Source organism: Centroberyx gerrardi, chromosome 21, assembly GCF_048128805.1.
Source record: "Centroberyx gerrardi isolate f3 chromosome 21, fCenGer3.hap1.cur.20231027, whole genome shotgun sequence".
In the NCBI taxonomy this organism is placed as follows: Eukaryota; Metazoa; Chordata; class Actinopteri; order Beryciformes; family Berycidae; genus Centroberyx; species Centroberyx gerrardi.
In genome coordinates, this window is record NC_136017.1 from 15,225,787 (window position 1) to 15,245,232 (window position 19,446).

The window sequence follows — 19,446 nt, forward strand, 5'->3', positions numbered from 1 at the left end:
ATATAAAAAGTGTAGAGAGAGAAGTTGAATCCTACCTCGACTCACCCAGGTAACACTAGCATCTTTTTTCTCGCTTGTTGCTCTTAGCTCAGGGGTTCCCAAACACTTTCATGTCAAGGTCCTACAAATAGATGAACATTAGGCCACAGACACGGTCCTATACCATTCTCCCTCGTTCTCCTTTCCCCAAATGAAATAGTGAACTTATACCAATCCTCATTTTGCAGGGGGACCTCCTGGAACCCTCTCAAGGACCCCTGGGGGTCTCCGGACCTCACTTCAGGAGATACTGACCTAGCTAATGCAGAGGTAGAAAGAGGATACTGTTTCTACAGTTAGGCCACTTCAGTTACATTTGTCTTGCATTGGAGTAATGGGACAATGCTAACTGTTACTTGTACAGAAATATGGTCATGTAAGAGAGAAGCTTGCTAAAAAAAAAAAATAAAGAAAACACACTCGGGTATATATTTTAGAATGGAAATCAGCAAGATTTTGGGCACATTTAAAAAAATTCCCCTAAAAGTACAGTAAAAGTACAGATTTTTACCTACAAAGTACACTAACTATACACTAAATGCTACTGCTTTCCTATGATCCAAATAGCACCTGTACATCTAATAACAAACCTTTCTGCACAGAGAACTGGAATTCAGTCATTTGAAGATGTAACACTTCCATTCATTTCTAGTAGAGCTTTTCCTCCGGACTCCCTGCTGTTTTTGTTTCGCCCTGAGCATACTTCTGCATCTCCCAGTTTAATAGCAAAGATGTTTTCTCCACAGAGAGCACAGCAGCATCTCTGTCTTCAAGCAAAGACACAATTCTTCACCATGAAGTGGATGTGCATCGCTGTTTTACTGCTGTGGGCGAGCCCAGGACGATGCACGGTGACGGCAAACACATCGAACCTAATTGAATACACAGCCGAGGGCTTCAGGGAGAAATTGAATTCTGGGAAGGCGGTCTTTGTCTACTTTGGGCATCAAGGTAAGCTGCTCAGAGGGACATTTCCATTTACATCTGTGACATTTAGCTCATTTAGAGTGACTTACAGTTCTTCAACAGTAGAAGAAGCTTCAATTTGTACATCACCAAGAATTAGAAGCACTAAAAATTAGCAGTTCAAAGGTCAGGGCCTCAATGCAGTTCTTTGGCCATAGAATGATCATGTAAGATGTAAGATGTAAGATCATGTGTAGCGTTTACAGTATATGATAAAGTCAGTTATGCCAAACCTCTCAGGCTCATTCACTCCCATCTAATTCCAAACTGCGGTTACGTTCGGACCTGCCTTCTGTCAATCAAAACCTATTCAAGCCAACAGACAAACCAGAGCAAGACGCTTCCACCAGCTATAGTCCATAAAATAAAACCGAAAAATAAAACTTGATTTTAAACAATTACGCCATAAAATCGAAGCCCTCTTCTTTACCGGGAGTCATTTATCTAAAAAATATTTACTTTGAAAAACAACTAAGACGAAGGAAAAATAGCAAATATTTCATAACGTGATAAAAGCACTGGAAAACAAGCAAAAACTCCCAATTGTCCTTTAACCTGCTGAGCAGTGATAACAGTATTTCTCTCTGTCTCCCCCCCTCTCTCTCCAGTCTCTCCCACCATCTCTCTCTTCTTAGCCCAGCTGGAGAAGTCTGCCGAGGCTCTGCACGATTATGGGATATCTGTCGCCAAGGTAACTAAACTGTATGTTAGTGGATGGAGAGATGAATGGGTAAATGAAGAAGATGAAAGAAAGAAGGATGGGATGAAAGAATGAAGGAAGGTAAGAATACAGGAATGGATGAATTGCCTGTGAATGAGTAGTGGATGGATGAATAAATGAGTGGATAACTGAATGACTAGATACAAATTAGTGAGGTGACACTCATTATCTGTTGATTCGTCTCTGCAGGTAAACTGCAGTAGAGAGCTGGTGGCCAAGTTCTGCACAGGAGAGAAGTTAATGAAGAAAGCCTATCTTTTCAGGTACATTGAATAGACATACTGTATATATACTGAGTACTCAATACTGGGTAGTCAAAGTAGAAATACCCCAACAGCCTGAGAGAATATTAGGGAGTTTCATATACTTCCTCCTCATTGCACCCAGTGGTTGTCACATTAATTTAACAACCCGAGGAGAGTGCTATGTTGAGGCTAAAGTGGCAATTGAGGAACCAAATGAAACTAGAGTTATTATGGATTCTTTTGGTACCAAACATATAATGCAGGCTAACTGGGACGTGGGGTAAAAATGACTGTAAAGTCAGCTGAATCTTGGTTTGTTAGAAATTTGTAGATTTCCTGTAGCTCATTTAAAATGTTATCTTTGTTGTTGGTTGATAAGAGGGTCAACCATTGTCCTATACTTCAAAAAGTCTTTTTTTTTTTTTACTTTGTCACTAGTGCAAGATGTAATTCTAAATTTAAATATTAACAAAGCTACATGCTGCCATGTTTTATTGTGGAATCATAAAACGCGGTATGGCTCCAAAATTGACTCTTGTGGTTCCCTGTGTGTTATATGGACTAACAAATTTCACCTGTGTTTCATTTGGCATGAGGGTGAGTAGATGATGACAGGATTTTCATTTTTGGGTGAACTATTCCTTTAAGTGATCTGCCAGGCATTGGCAGGTCTTATGGTATTCTTTCAGCCACATGTTTGAACATTCTTGTCATTTTGAAAGGTCAAAATTGACCAAAACTGTGTTGTACCAATCCAAAACATTATATAAATGATGCACATTTGGGCCACATGATGCTTCAAACCTTTCCACACTCTACACTGACATTGTCTAAATAGATGAGATTCATTACAGTATTGGACAAAGAGGATTCCAGTCTGTTACATAAATCTTCAGAACTAGGAGAAAGATATTCATGCCTTTATTGGATCCTGTATTGACTTACAACTGTCATGAGTTCAGATCTTGTCATGTGCTACGCTGTGTATTTGTTCTGTTGAGCAAATGTTTGGACAGAGCCAATGACTTATGAGGCTGACTTAGGCCAATCATTTAATAAATCATTCATTATAGCAACCTGTGTTCATCATCATGGTAACACAGAATCCAGCATCCACATCTTTTTGCATCATTTTAAATTCAAAGAGTTGTTCAGTCTCACTTCTGTCAAATGGGAAATCTTTCTAGAAGTCGGTCATAGATAGATAGATAGATAGATTTTAGTAATTACTGTTAATGCAGTAAATAGCTTTCCCCTAGCCTACATTACTTAGCTTTTAACTTGCCACGTACAGAACAAAGTCTTATATCTACAGGTAAAGCTCTATTGACTGATCAAAAGCCTTGATTACAGACAGGCAAGTCAGCTGTAGTAGTGGCAGTAGTAGTAGTAGTGAGATTTGGTATTGTTGACCTGATCAAGTGTGTATATCTTGTCCAGTGGAAACTATTGAGCTGAGATTACAGTGTTGTCCATGCATCGATCAAACAACTTACCTCAGAACGATGCCACCATCAAGTTCCATTCAGGATCTCTGAACCATAGAGATAAAACTGTTTTATCTCTCTGCTTTTATCTCTCTGCTTGTGAGATCTGCTGTGAAGATGGCAGTACAGTAGCTGCTGATTTTTGGACAATAACAGATTTTGATTTTGGCATACATCAAAATGGGGAATGTAATAATTTAGATAATTAATTTAGAGTGTGATTCAGATCTCTCTCTCTCTCTCTCTCTCTCTCTCTCTCTCTCTCTCTTTCTCCCCCTCCCCCTCCCTTCTTTCCTGTCTCAGGAGTGGTGAGGTTTTGAAGAGTTTTGACGTGGACACCGTGTTTGATGTCAACGCCATAGTCTCCCACGTCCTGTTGTAAGTAAACACTCCCAAGTATCCACTGTGTCCTCTGGAATTTTATCCTGGGCAGGGTGGAAAAGCCAGGGTGGGAAAATCACATCACCTGAATTACATTTACTTGGAATCTGTCCACCACAACCTCCCAGAAATGTCCTATAATGACGTATAAGGCCATGTAGAAGTCTCTCTCATGGTTGCATGGCCATTACTTGGTGCATCAGAATATCAGCAAGTGAATGTCTATGTTTTCATCTTAGAAAGCATGAAATATGAGCAACTAAAATACTCTCTCTTTCAGTGCCATTCTGTTCGATGAGGTGAGGTACGTCCAGTCGGACGCAGACCTCCAGGCCTTGGAGAGGACAGCCAGGGGGAAGACGGACATGGTGCTGGGATACGTCCAGATGCTGGGGACACAAGGTACGGAGGGCTGAGGAGGGCGAGCGAGGAGGGAGGGATGGAGGACAGAGAGAGATGGAGGGAGGAAGGGAAGTAACAGATGGAGAGGAAAAGGCATTTTTTGATGTCATATTGGTCAAGTAAAGACTTATTGATTGGTTTGCTGGGTTACTTGGGGCTGTTTGTTAACAATTGGAAATCAATTAGTTTAAGTGTATCTTTCTTTCTTTCTTTCTTCCTTCCTTCCTTCCTTTCCTTGTTTCTTTCGAATTCACTGATTGACAGATTCCATTGATCAGTCAGACAGTGTAGATTGTCTGTCATTCATGTTACTGTCTGGAGCGTTGGCTGCTGATGGAGACGAGTTTGTCTGATGGGTCAGTTGATTAATTAATCATATTGTCTGCACTGATTGCATTGCTTAGAGCACAGGTCGCTGATGGAGACAGTGTTTGTGTATGGAGCCAAGTACCAGTTCATCCTTACAACTGGAGGGCCCATTCTGGAACACTTAGGGTAGGTTCTATTCTATTCTATTCTATCCTACTTTTCTTTGTATTGTGGTTAGTACTGTTGCTTTTGTCGTTCCTCTAAGACTGTTAATCCATTCTCTGGTTTGTTAGCTTTGTGGTTGCAGGGTCATAGAGAGTTCATGATCTTAATAAACCCCCTCTCTCTCTCTCTCTCTCTCTCTCTCTCTCTCTCTCTCTCTCTCAGTGTCAGTCCGTCCTCTCGCTCGTCCGGCGTGTGGTTCCTCCACTGCAGGGTTCAGCGGGGGTTCATGACCCCGATGCCGTCTGACCGCTGCCCTCTGACCCCCATGAGGAAACCCCTGTCCACCCTCGGCCTCTACTCCTTCCTGCAGCTCATGGAGGCTCCGCTAGTGGTAAATAGACCGAGGGGCGGACGTTGGAATGTGTAAATAGACAGATAGACTGATTAACCCCCCAATGTCTTTGTTTAATATGTTTTATTTGGCAGTGTTCAATTTCTTAATCACTCAAACACTAACAGTAGGCAATAGTTGAAGCGCTGCTGGTTCAGTTCCCAGCATCAGCAGTGTGTAATACTGAAGTCGCCCCAGTCACAAGCCTCTAACCCCGTGTGTACAGTGGCTGATAAGAGTGTTTTTTTCTGTCTCATTTCTACATTGACTTCCCTAGTAAAATTAGAGAAGAGAAAGTGCAGTAGTTCACCCTCTGTACTTTTATATATGATGAAGGGGGGGTGATAGTTTATTTTCTCTTTTGGACGGACTGAAATGAAATTCCACCCATAATAGTGAAAGAGTAGCCAACACCCTACACCATAAGTTCCCATTAAGATGTATTAAAGGGACAATACACCTTAATGACACGTCTTCCTAGTAAGAAAGGTACAATTAGAGCAATTAAAAAAATACATACATGTATACAAAATGTCTTACTATCCTGTAAAGATGAAGAATGAATAATATGTCTTATGAAATGTTTTTGCCAGTGAGACAGTATAGCCCAAGTGGGTAAAGGGGGTGAACACTTTTGCAAACTAGAATTTTCTGTTATTGGAATTATACAGTATACTTGCTGCTCCACTTTGACAGAAAAGATTGTAGACCCAAAACCCCCAAAAGAATGTATTTTGAACTCATTTTGCAGCAGGAAAAAGTCAAGGAGGGGGTGAATATTATTTCTAACCACTGTATACTCTATCCCACCGCTACAGTCCGAGGTGTATGAAGACCCGTCGTCGGTGCAGCCGCCCCAGCCCCCCCACCTCCAGACCCCCCAGCTCTTCCTGTTCTCGCGGCCCGGCACCGAGCACCTGGACCTGGACACGGCCACCGCTCTGGCCTGGAGGCTCCGGGGCCTCGCCCTACTGCTGCTGGTGCACAGGTAGGGAAACATGATCAGTAGTGTACTTTTGTCCATTTTTCTTATCAAATAATTGATTAATGATATTAATTTGACTACCTCTTATTAATTTCCTATTTTCTTGCTTTAGACATGAGACATTTCTATTGCATGTATCTCTATATCTCTATATTCTCATATGTTTTTCATATATTTTGTACCTATTTTTTTTATTTCTTTGTTCTCAGCTGTTATTTTGCATACACATCATGCATGCTGCAAATTCAGATCTTTTTTCATGTTTTCTCATGCAGAGATTTTTACTTAATATGTTTCAAGTGTTTAAATTGTTGGTTATGTCATGTTTAATACCAACATTTGCTCTATTCTTATTTATATTCTGTTGTTTTTTTTCTTGCCTATTCTTTACTGCTGCACCCAGTTTCATCTAATCTAAATCTACCTTTATCGCTGCGTGTGTGTGTGTGTGTGTGTGTGTGTGTGTGTGTGTGTGTGTGTGTGTGTGTGTGTGTGTGTTTGTGTGTGTGTGTGTGTGTGCACATGTATGTTACTAGGGAGAGTCCAGCAGTGAAAACCCCTGAGGAATATAACGCTGCTTACAGGCTGCCAGGACAGGTATGGAGCTCAAATATACAGTACATACTATAGATTATAATACGTACTATTCCCATTACTAGTTTTACCTGTGTGTGTGTTTTACCCCTGTGTGTGTGTGTGTGTGTTTATTCCCAGGGGTCAGAGGTGAAATATGTGACCTTGACCAACCTTGAGGAGGTCATGGAGCTCTTCACAAACCAAGAGAGAGAGGAGGAGGAGGGGGAAGAGGAAGGAGAGGAAGAAGAAGAGGAGGAGGAGGAGAACTGGTCCACACTTGGTAAGGCGGAAAAACAGAGAGAGAATAAGAGCGAAGGAGAGAAAGTGATCAGACAGGAGGAGGAGGAGGAAGAGAAGATGTGGAGAAAGAGAGAGAGTGAGAGTGACAGAAAAGAAAGGGAAAAGACAAAGCGGACAGCAGAGTCTTGAGTGTTTACCACTGTTTGTGTGCATGTATAAATATATTTTCTCATGCCAGTACATCTGTATGTATTTGTGTGTATGTGTGTCTCTCTCCAGACATCTTGGACGATGAAGTCGGGGAGTCCGTCTACAGAAATCGAGGCCAGTTTCTGGACCTGGACTCAATTACCCAGCTCACCGCTGACAACTTCCACACCGCAGTAGCACAAAACAGCCTCACGGTGGCGCTGTTCTACCTCAAATGTAAGTCACCTCAACTCTTTGTAGAGTAACTTGAAAATATCCAGTCTTGAGTCTTATTCTTCTTGGGTTTATTGTGTCTGTATTGTGAGTTTTGTCTCAATACACTCTAGATACAGTTCATGTTCTGTCTGCAGTGAAATTTATATATCTGGTGGAAATGGTGTCTATTTCTTTATTAATTAAGAATATGAATACTGTCATTAAAGTGCACAGTCCTATTCTGAAGCCATTTCACTGGCTTTTCTCAGCTTACCCATATATGATCATGATTTAAAAGTTCAAATGAATGTATATGGGATTCATTGTAGTGTCTCTTTTCACCACCAGGGGACGCTGTTTCCATGGCTTTTCTCAGTTCCTTCATTGAAGTAGCAGAGCGACTGGCAGGTAAAGATGAGAGGGCAGATACACTTGTCTCTTCTCATGGTGCGTTCAAGGCGGCTGGGAAGTTTCTCACCTCCATGCTTGGAAGATATTCCATTAGTTGTTATTCAATGCGTTACTATAATTATCCAGTTATTCATTATACGAAATCATGACTTAGGCTGGCAGCATCAATGTCATTGTTTAAATCATTTCTGAAAGATATAAGTCAGTAATCAGTAATTCCCAACATATTGGATAATAGATAGATAGATAGTCAACTTTGTTCTTTAATGGATTGACAGATTAATTATTGAATCTCTTCAGACTCTGAGGTTGTGGACGTGCAGATGGGCGCGGTCGACTGTGGAGAATGGACAGACCTCTGCGCCACTCAGCCAATCGGCTCCCATCCGACGCCATTCCAGCCAATCGCGGCTTTCCCCAGCGTCCTGCTGCTCCGCCCCCAGGAGTCGGCCCAGCGCTACAGCGGAATGCTGGGTAGTGAGGCGCTGCATCGCTTCATCACGCTGTGAGTTTTACTCACTCAACGAAGCTGTGAATTGGTTCAAGTAAAGTAATATAATGAAATGACAGCAGCACCAAAGACATAAAAACAGGCGATGAAAATAACAACAAACAGCAGAATTGGACACAAACATCATATTCATATCATGGGATTTAAAAAAAGATAAAACATCATCCTATCAGAATCCAAAGGAAATGATGATAAGAGCACACAGATCTGAGGACATTGCTGTTTTATTGCTGTACTCTTCACACACAGTAGGAGAATCTAAAATTATCTTGGCCTTCTCTCTACTAATTTATCTTCAAACTGTAGGAATCAGACTACTGTGTTTCCCTGTATAGCTGTCTCACACAGCAGTTTCTGTACTGTAATATTTATTTATTGTTCACATTCTTTTGTGTATTGCTCACATTTTTATTTAGCGTGTAAAGCACTGTTTTGATAAGTGCTCCATAAACAAAGGTTCATTTTAGTCTATTATAATATGTATGGAAAGAATAGCCAAAGCCATAATGTGCACAATGCCCACCAGGCGTTTGTATTGTGAGGCATTCATTTGTGTAATATGTAGATGCCTGGGGATGAGTGTGTGGCTTCTATGTTTTGTTACATGTGTATGCTTATTTGTCTGTTCTCTATCCAGGAGTCGTCCAGCGTCCCCTGTGCTGCTGTCCGCCCAAGAGGAAGTGGCATCATTTCTGCAAGAAGTGCCCCTCCCTGATCTAGCGGGCTACAGGCCTGACAGAGTACTGGGGCTGTTTAAGACGCACACACACCCAGGTAGGAGGTTGGAACTCTGTGTGTGTGTGTGTGTGTTGGCCTGACATATATACCTCTCATTTTCTTAGTTTTTATTGTCTTGAGACTTGAAATCAAAACCTATTTTATTCTCTTTCATTTTGATATAACAACCAGCAAAATCAAGGTGAAAACAAAAGGCTTTTCATTTATGACAGTGTATTAAAAATGGAGAACTAAGGCCACAAGTGTGTCCTGTCTCAGACTTCTTAGAGCCAAATGTGAGGGCTATTTTCTAAGGTAAAAAACATCCTTATTGGATTTGTCAGATATATCAGATAAGGGACATTTTCCAGCCAGGCCATGGTGTGTGTTCCTGGCTGCCGCCCTCGCTGAGCATGAGGACTGCAGGGTGGGAAAGATGGCTTTCAAAATGTAAGACATGTAATCTGTTGCAGAATAATCGTCACCTGCTGCAAATCACAATCAGCAATGTAACACTGGAAAATCCATAAAATATGCAGTGGATATATTCCAATTTAAGTGTCTAAGTGTGTGCCTGTGTGGATGTACAGGCAAACTAATGGCCTAGAGCAGGGCTATTCAATTACAAATTCAATTGGGCCAGATTTTAAAACCAGGAAATGTAGATGGGACAGACATTTTCAGCAGCCTATTTAAAACCTTTTTTTAGCTTTTGGTAATGACAAATTTTAAACAAATGCAAATGATTGTAGTAAAAAAATGGCAATGTTTATTGTTTCACTTTTGAAATAAAAAAAATATTTTTGGTCACATATCTGACCCAGGCACATCACAAAGTGCAGGAACAGAATAACAAAGAGCTATCAATGCACATAATCATAACAAGTGGCAATAACAGTAACCAATAACACACTCTATCTCTCTCTACCAGTATCTCCCTCCCTCCCTCTCCCACACACACACACACACACAAAACAATGTTTATTGTTTCACTTTTGAAATAAAAAAAAATATTTTTGGTCACATCTGACCCAGGCATATCACGAAGTGCAGAAACAGTCCAGGCAGGGTTAAACCGACAGTTTTCATTGTCAATTCTACGTTCCAGGGTTGACAGAGACATATTTTCAGAAAAAGTGGGGGTCGTCTTATATTCGAGGACTAGACAAACGTGTTCACAACATCAGATATTCTTTTTGAATGGATAAAGTACCGGTGTAAAACCGACTCCTACACGGAGTGTTGCATTATGGGTTGTTTGTAGCCTTAATGTTGCTAGGCTAGCGAGTGTCTTAAAGTCTGTTTATAGTGAGTCTGTTAGAGTCAGTCAGCCCCAAAAGTGTTTCGTTAGTCCAGTTTAACCTGCAGGAGTTTCTGTTTCTGCCTATTTAATTCAAGCTCAGACCACTCGGGGGTTGCTTCTGGGCCGGATGTGGCCCGCGGGCCACCAATTGAATAGGCCTGGCCTAGAGCATGGTACTGGAAAGTAGATTTATGAATTTATATGAAGTTATAATAAGCGAGTTGCACTGGAAAGGCCAAGCCGATCAATGAATTTTAGCATTTAAATATCTCAGATTTCAAAATGTCCCTCCATGACTTTTCCAAGGCCAATTTTATCTACAAACCAGTGGAAATAATGGTTCTAATTATATTTACCTCCTTTAATTGATGGCTTGTTGGCCTTCTCCTCGAGCCCCAAACCATTGGCCTTACTAGCGCCAATGAAATGATATGAAGTTATAATGAGTGATATGTTTCTCTGTGTCTTTCCAGGTGTTGCAGTGTTTATTGAAGCAGCCAAGTCATTGAGAGGAGAGGTGCTGACCGGTTTGCTGACAGACAGGCTGGCAGAGAAATGGTAACAACACTAAATTCAGTCACGTAATTCCTTCATTTTCAAGGTTGTCTGACATTTGGAGAGGCTTACGCTGCCTTCAAGTGCTCCTCGTAAACTCCTGTTTTTGAGTTTGAAGTAGTAAATATGACTTACAGCCCTTCAAGTGCTTGTGGTTGGAAGTGATAACAAAACAGACATTGTAGCAAAAGTATTTTTTGGTGTGTACGTGTGTGTGCAGGGCCACAGAGCACACTGTGGACCTGCCTGTAGTGCTGGTGTTCCCATCTTGGAGGACTCACACACACCCCTCCCCGCTGCCTCTGTCCTCCTCTGCTGAAGAGCTGCTCACACGCATTAACACTGCACTGCTTCACACACTGGTAAGTCTGTATGTGTGTGTGTGTGTGTGTGTGTGTGTGTGTCTTCCTGCCTTAGTTTGTGTGTGTGTCTTGTATATTTGTTTGTCAGCTGAAGTGCCAATATTGAAACTTTTTCTCCACAATTGTCTGGCAAAGAGTAATAACTAAACTTAAATAGCTAAAATTCAATGTCAAGGTCCCTTAATTCCATCATCTGGAGTACTGCCTGCATTTAAATCTCATTCTGGATAACAGCAGTATAAATGTCAGGGGGGTGTAACTTCTTGGAAGTTCGTTATAGCCAATATGGAATCGGTTCACAGTATGTCACACATAACAAGCACCATATGGGCGTTTGCAGTGAGTCTGGGCCGGGCTTCCTCACTGCATCCAAGGCCAAATTAATCTGTTCTTATAGAAAATTGAGTCCACATTTGCTACAGTAAACAAACGCAATGGACTGACGCAGATCCAGCAGTCTTGAATGCAGATGTTGCTTAAGAAGAAGTTCAGCTCTCCTTTTTTTAGTGTTTTGTTTTGTTTTCTCTTTATTACTTCTTTTTACACTTTTTCTCTTGATGAATTTGCATCCAGATTTATTTGTAATGCTGTGTAGATCAGTGGGTAATTTTTGCACTTTTCCACCTTTCTTCCCCCTCCTTCTCTCTCTCTCTCTCTTTCTCTCTCTCTCTCTCTCTCTCTCTCTCTCTCTCTCTCCACCCCTCCAGCCCGAGCTGACAGTGGACAACCTGCCGTCCTTCCTCTCCACGGGCAAAGCCCTCCTCCTCCTCTTCGTGGGCGAGGAGGAGGACGAGAGGGGGAGAAGGGAGAACGAGGCGGTGGTGGAGGAGATGAGGGGAGCGGTGGAGGCGGGGGGGAGGCGGACGGAGAGATACCTGGCCTGCTGGATCCACCTGTATGTCCCACCAATCAATACATCATTCAATTTGCCCATCCATCCATTCAAACTTTTTCATTTAACATTTATATTTTCCTTATTTTCTTTTATTCTCCTATCCATTGATGGATGAATAGATTGCTGTCAACAGTATTTTGATGCTGTGTATTTGCAGTGGCCGTACTCCAGCTGGTATCTCTGTCCTGGAGTCGTACCTGGGCTCTCTGCCCCCCCTCCCCGCTCTGGTCCTCACCCACCTGCCGTCCGGAGGGGAGATCTACCACTACCCCCCCAACGCCCCCATAGTGGTGCGCTCCGTCCTGCAGTGGGTCCAGAGGATTGAAGACGGAAGCGAACCACCCGCAGGTAAGGAAGGAGGGAGTAGTAGAATTAAGAGAATACACTGCAATAGAATACAATAGAGGAGAGTGGAGAAAGAAGAGTGCAAAATTGACGCCCAATACTGATATTTTTTACTGAAGCTGCTGATAATATTTTGTGCTAACATTCACAATATCTTTAAATTTGATCATTTCCATGCCAAAAAACTTAAAATAGGGCCCTCTGTGTCTTTCTCTTTGTCTTTTTCTTTGTCACTCTTCTCACAATTCAGTTGCAATTCAATAATTAATTATTGGCATGACTGTTTATCAGAAAACCAGCAAACAGTTTATACAATCAAACCATATTATTTGGTTTGAAAACATGTAATATACAATAGTATGCAATCACCAATATTTATAATAGCATAACAATTGAGACAAAACTGAGAACACATAGTTATAAAAACCATTCAGAAGCCAGAAAAAAAGAATAAAACATGAATCCCAATTAGGATAAGGCCCATGGATTATGGTACATGGAGGATTAGGAACTAGATGATGCTGCCCAGCCAATATACCAGCAAAACCAGTATACCAGCAAACATGCAACTACTATACATGCTAAATAAGGTATTATGGTCTGGCCTAATGGCTCTGAGCTAAAGCTGGGTTTCCAACCTGTGGTTCTGAAGAAGCCACCCAAGGGACCGGACAAAAATGTCCTAATGGATTCCCAGTGGTGGAATGACCTTCCCTCTCCAGTCAGAGCAGCAGAGTCACTCCTCGTCTATCGTCACCGGCTTGAAAATTCAGCTTTTCAAGAAGTACGTCACGTCACCTTCTCCAGAATACATCCTTTCCCTCCATTACTCACTCTTAATTGCTTTCTAAAAATAAAATGAAATCCCTTCTTTCTGTCTCCACAGCTCTTCTTCTTCCTTTTTCCTAGCACTGGATGTGCTATCCGGATCATGAACAATCCGATCATGCCCTTAGTAGTTCCCCTTATCTTCGTCATCTCTTGGTGTTTTTTTATGCCTCCGCACCGGCGACAGCCGTGGCCAGAGGCATATTGTTCTCGGGTTGTCCGTCCGTCCGTCCGTCCGTCCGTCCCATTCTCGTGAACGCGATATCTCAGGAATGCCTTGAGGGAATTTCTTCAAATTTGGCACAAACGTCCACTTGGACTCAAGGATGAACTGATTAGATTTTGGTGGTCAAAGGTCAAAGGTCAAGGTCACTGTGACCTCATGTCCGTCCCATTCTCGTGAACGCGATATCTCGGGAATGCCTTGAGGGAATTTCTTCAAATTTGGCACAAACGTCCACTTGGACTCAAGGATGAACTGATTTGAATTTGGTGGTCAAAGGTCAAAGGTCAAGGTCACTGTGACCTCACAAAAGACGTTTTTGGCCATAACTCAAGAATTCATACGCTAATTATGACAAAATTTCATACAAATGTCTAATAGGATAATATGATGAAGTGATGACATTTTATATCCAAAAGTTCAAAGGTCAACTTCACTGTGACATCATAATGTTTTGCCACTGTAGCTGAGAAAACGATCTTGGGTCATTCTACAAAAACGGTGGAAGTGTTGTCACTTACTTTGGCAGACACCAAAATCCTTTAAGTTGACCTAATAATCACATTAATTATATATGTTCAATAAATAAAGACTGTCCTTGCAATGATAAAACAAAGTTTATTGGCGGAGGCATACAACTGCAAGGCGGTTATTTCTAGTTTTTGTAATTACTTTATTCAAATAATGTCACAAAACTTGCAATCTTAAACTCCTGACTTCCGCCAAAGTATACTGTGACTCATATATGGGCAGTATGAAATGTAGTATAGTCCACTAGAGAGCAGGTGGTGTGCAAAAACTCCACATTCAAAATTAACAACATATCACTTTTTTGTGTGCACTATGACGTTTCGACTGGCAGCGATGTTGTTTCTCCTCAGAGAAACACACAGATTGTACAGATTGGATTCCACCTGGCTGACTCTGGCTGATCCCATCACATTCCATCACAATGCGTGTTGCGTGCATTTACACCATGTCTCCTCATCCAGATACAGATCGTATTTTCGTGCCAGGTTAAACTGGGGTCTCCCTCTTACATGATTGCTCTGTGATCACAGGAGTGTTGTAATGGCAGTAAGACCCTGGCCTTTGCACTCTTATTTTTGGTTGCTTGTCATTTTTGTTGACTTAGGAATTGCAGCTTTTTCTACTGTTGCACTGATTGTAAGTTGCTCTGGATAAGGCTGAATACCTAAAATGTAAATGTTTGCGAGACCTCAGAGAATTTGAGTCTAAGGGATCAAACTAGAGAGAGACAGAAAGTACAGGACTAACTGAGGAGCATGTTGAAATCCACTCCTTCTCAGATGTTGGAAGGAGAAGAATAAATTAAGTGAATGATGATTAACATTTACCAGCCTAAATGATAAGGGGCGAGGCAGTTAGCGGATCTCAGGAGGTGAAATAGATTAGGAACAACACTAATGTATGGAGCAGGCCGTCAGCTACTTTCATTTGTGAGCATAGGAAGATTTTAACGACTTCATGTGGAAAACAAGTGTGGCAAAGTACTGTAAAACCGATTATAAAATCGATTTTACAGCTATCTAGGAACATGTAATGGTGGAAGTTTCCCACTATGGACATTTATAGAGGAATGGAACTATCTGATAATGTCTGTACCAACTTCTCCCAGCGTATAGAGGTTAAAGGGATATGTCACCCATTTTACATTATTATGCAATGGTGCTCTTACTCTACCACTAGCTATTTGGACAACAGTGACAGAGTCCAGCTCAGCTTTGCTTGTCTAAGAGATGTGAAAGGTATGTGCAAGAGGCCTTTAGTTATGGGTCTACATGTGTAATGACCGTAAACAGGTCTTTAAATGATGGTGATGATAGTGATGGTTGTCAGGTAATCTCTGGCTTTAAAACTCAATTATCTGGAGTCATTAACCCTTGACCTTTGAACCCTGTAGTTTGTACGGGTGAAGGCCTAGATAACTGGTCTCATTCTGACTCGTCTCCATCTATCTGAGACACGACAACCAATGAATTATTGTCATCCAGCACATTCCATACATTCTCCGTGGAGAAACCAGAGCCTTGCAGCTCTGAGGGGTCTAGAACTTCTTTAAGCCTCCAGTTGTTCAGTGTTTACTTCTTGGGACTATGTTTTGTTGCCAAGCAATATCAGCCCAAACTCTACTCACTGGCTGGAAGTGTAACTTTTGAACATTCACTGCTTTTGAGTTTTCCAGGAAGCATTGGGAGCTACTGGACCCTCTGTGATTTTAATGTCACAACCCTTAGATAGATGGCCAAGAATACCAAGGATCATTTATGTTTATGCTTTTGCCAGTTAGATTGGATTTTACTTGTCAAGCCAGGTCATGAAACTAGGGTTCGACTGATATGGGCTTTTGAAGGCCGATACAGATATTTTTAGATTGAATCGATAGCCGATATTTGTGCCAAAATTCAGTATCTTTCAATTTTGCCATTTTCATGCAAAAATTGTATGGTTGTCAGGGTGGAAAAGCCTCTAAAACAGCCTTTATACCATCATGGGACACTAAAACTCTCCATTGAAACCCAGCAATAATGATTATAACATGTATTCATGCAAACTTGTGTAGAATCCGCTCAAAATGTCGCATTAGAATCAATTCAGGTTAAGGTCTTCCCATAGACAGCCAGTGTAATATTGATAATTTCTATATAATACATATGTAATCAAAAAACTGCAAAAAACTACCCATCATATTGGAGGTGGACCATATCAGATTTTTGTTAAAAGGCCAATTTCAGCCTGATATATCGGTCTAATCCTGTATCTAATTTGACATCATAATCACAGATCTCTCTCTGTGTTGGCAGGAATGATGGATGAGGATCGTTGGACTCCCGTAGTCCCGTTCTACGACTTCCTGTCCGTCATGGACCAGGAAGTACCCGGCTACGCCCAGCAGCGGACGCCAAAGTCCAAGGAGAAGAAAGGCGAGGAGGAGGACGAGGAGGAAGAGGAGAGGAGGAGGAGCAGGGGCGGAGGTATGGAGGGAGGCGACAGACGAGCGCAGAGGGATTCCTCCTCCAGCCCTTCCACTCCTCCGCTGCACTCTGAGCTGTGAAAGAAGGGGGGTTCAGGTCAGAGGAGTTTGGTTGTTGTAATGGAGATTCTTCTTCTCCTACCTTCCAACAATATATTCCCTGCTTTGTTGTGTTGTCCTGATTAGACTTTGACCGATATATGTTTTTTGGATACCAACATTTTTAGATTGAAATTGCTGATAGCCGATATTTTGAGTTGATATTCAGTATTTTCATTCCAAAAAAGACAGTTATTCAGTGTTTCCCCCTGAATTTTTGTGTCTTCTCCAGGTAGAAAAGCCCCTGAAACAGCATCCAGGCCATCATGAGACACTAAAACTAAAATAGTAATGATAATAATAAACATCTTTATGCATACGTGGGTGGAATCTGATCAAAATGTCTCATTAGAATCAGTTCAGGTTGAGGGCTTCCCATAGTTCTACAATAAATATGTAATCAGCCTGCATCATATCAGAGGTCGACAGCAGTGACTGGCTGATACTTTGATGTTTCCCATTTTTGATTAAAGGGCATTATCAGCCCAATATATCAACAAAACATATGTCGGTTTAACCGGTCTATCAAGGGAACTTTTACATATTTCCAGTCAGCTCTATCTGTGGCTCTAGGGCAGACGGGGAAGACGGAGAGAGGAGAAAAATGAGTGACTTGTCACTACTGTGAAGCTGTTTTTTAAATCTTTTTATACTGATGAATATATTTTTGTATCAATTGTATTTATAATCTGTCTCCTGCTGTTAATGTGACATTACACACACACACACATGTTTTCCCAGAGATGTTTACAGAGACTGACTGTCGGTCAGCTGTTTGATCAGTTTCATTTGGCGGTTCGTCACTGCTGCCGTCTTGTGACTGATTCCCAGTGGAGTCTGTGTTTACCTGATCAGCTGACAGCACACCCACGCTGGGCTTTTGTGGTTTATTCGCCTTTCAAGGAAACTATGAAGTCATTTACAATAACAGCTGAAACTTGATCATAAGCTCTTTCCTCAAAATATGGTTAAATAGTATTCTGCAGTCGTAGTTAGGTAATCTGCAATGTTATATTTTAGTGTGTATAAAATAAACTGCACCCATATAAAGTTGCATACATTTGGCTTCCATACCAAAAAAGGACTTTTTTCAAACTTCAATTCAAAAGCACAAGAACAAACTCAATAAATACACTGAATGCTACATTATTGCCATATACGTACATAGAGTATAATTGAGAAAGATGCACAACCAGTTTGGCCTAATACACAACAAAACACTGTATTTGTCCCAAAAGTGGGCAATTGAGTTAAAAACAAAACGTTGCTGAAAAATTAAGAATCTAAATGAACATGATTAAACGAGGAGGAGAAAAGTTCTTTCAGTGTTGTTGCAATTCCTCCTGGTTGCTAGTAGAGGTCGATAAAGATCAAAGAGGCCTTAATGTCCCTTTAAAGGAGACTTGAGTGGTGTATGAGATGGGATGTCTGGCAAATATATAATCGGTAATGGAAAACAGAAATAGCTACTTATGCATTAGATTTATGCCCCCTTTGTGGTTTATTCAACAATTGCTTATGAAATGCGTAATAAAAAAAATAAAAAAAAGTAGTATTTGTTAATCAAACAACAGGGATACCAGCGTTTCTATTTCACATCCTGAAAAAAAACTAGAAATTTGTAGACTAGATTTCCAGTCACACAAAACATCGGGGAAATGATAAAAAGACGTGGAAAACTTTTGATTGGTCCTGTGAAATCACGACTCAGCATGCAAATTACAATGACGGGAGACTTCTGATTTTGAGTACATCCTTGTGCATTTGACCAACAATGCCCAGGATATGTCTTGGAAATGATTCTGACGCTGTATTTTCCCCCATCATTCCATTTCCCATCCCGGAATGACAGCGGCATCATGGGATCGCTGTGTCATTTTTCCTGGCTGTTTTGCGGCACAGAACAAAAGATGTGGACTTGGTTTACTGGATTGGTCCATTTTAATTAGTGTCACAGTATCAGATGTGGATCCTGTGGTTTGAATCCATTAGTGTCAAAGTTAAAAGGGAACTTCCATCCTAAACCAAATCTAGACTGAAGTGTCCCAGATTGTAGGTTTAGGGTGGATTTTGCCTTTTAAGCCCCACATGAAATTGCTGTATTTTGACTTTGTCTATGTTTTGATCATTAATTTCACTCTTCAATTAATCGACTGAGCTTTTGATACTTGTATCAAAAGCTCAGTCGATTAATACAACAAGTTTTACATGTGTTCTGATGCTGTAAAAGGTTGGTTTCCATTGTTTGTGTTGGATGAAACTTTAATGATCCCAGTGGGGGGGAAAAAGTCATCACAACAGCAGAAAATGGGATATGGAAAAGACAAACAGAGAGTACATGTTGATCATATTGAGAATAATACAATGCAATAATGTATTTTGAGGTGAGCTATGAATGTTGTAAAAAACAACTATTTGTCCATGTAAAGTCAATTCCAAGTCAAACCTCTTCAAGCATCTATGTGAATATATTTAAAATGTACAGTATATGGCCAAATAAATGTTCGGTTGAGGCTTTAATCACTGTGGACTCTCTGTTATCTCTCGTTGTTGGTGTCAGTCAGTTTGTGTCGAAACAGTGTGTGTTGAAACAGAAGATCCACCTTAAATCAGTGTAGGAATAGCATCTGAAGTCTGTTTTAGGTTGGATGCTCCCTATAAATCAGAATGGATTCAGTGTTCTCCACTGTTAAAATCAGTTACAAAGTTTAAAGTAGAATTTACATCTTTAAACCATGCAGACTGAACTGTCATGGGTCATATCATGGAAAAACATTAACTGCAAAATCTTACTTGATGTGAAACAAGTGAGAAAAACCTGCAACTGGTGAGATGATTTCCCTTATTTCAGTACAATTCAACTGAGAACATTAAGATGCTTTAAGGATTT

The 19,446-nt window shown here is 41.0% G+C and overlaps 1 protein-coding gene across 2 annotated transcripts; it reads left to right on the top strand.

The window, feature by feature from the left end:
* The first annotated feature begins 833 nt into the window (after positions 1-833).
* txndc16 (thioredoxin domain containing 16) lies at positions 834-19,076 on the top strand. Of its 2 annotated transcripts, XM_078291144.1 has the most exons (20): positions 834-990; positions 1,614-1,696; positions 1,916-1,989; positions 3,762-3,836; positions 4,120-4,241; positions 4,646-4,736; positions 4,938-5,106; positions 5,925-6,094; positions 6,628-6,688; positions 6,806-6,947; positions 7,187-7,333; positions 7,661-7,720; positions 8,024-8,228; positions 8,872-9,008; positions 10,728-10,812; positions 11,030-11,171; positions 11,879-12,066; positions 12,224-12,414; positions 16,288-16,554; positions 16,789-19,076. In XM_078291144.1, exons 1-19 carry the CDS (start codon positions 834-836, stop codon positions 16,536-16,538), a joined length of 2,550 nt encoding a protein of 849 aa, XP_078147270.1. In that variant the 3' UTR covers positions 16,539-16,554; positions 16,789-19,076. The 2 variants fall into 2 exon arrangements, with proteins under 2 accessions (XP_078147270.1, XP_071782536.2); XM_071926435.2 differs by having other exon boundaries at positions 16,288-19,076.
* The last annotated feature ends 370 nt before the right edge of the window (positions 19,077-19,446 follow it).

Coding starts and splice junctions, on each gene's coding strand:
- txndc16 (XM_071926435.2), top strand. CDS start 834: ATGAAGTGGATGTGCATCGCTGTTTTACTGCTGTGGGCGAGCCCAGGA. Junction 9,009..10,727: donor TAAGACGCACACACACCCAG/GTAGGAGGTTGG, acceptor GTGTCTTTCCAG/GTGTTGCAGTGTTTATTGAA. Junction 12,415..16,287: donor CGGAAGCGAACCACCCGCAG/GTAAGGAAGGAG, acceptor CTGTGTTGGCAG/GAATGATGGATGAGGATCGT.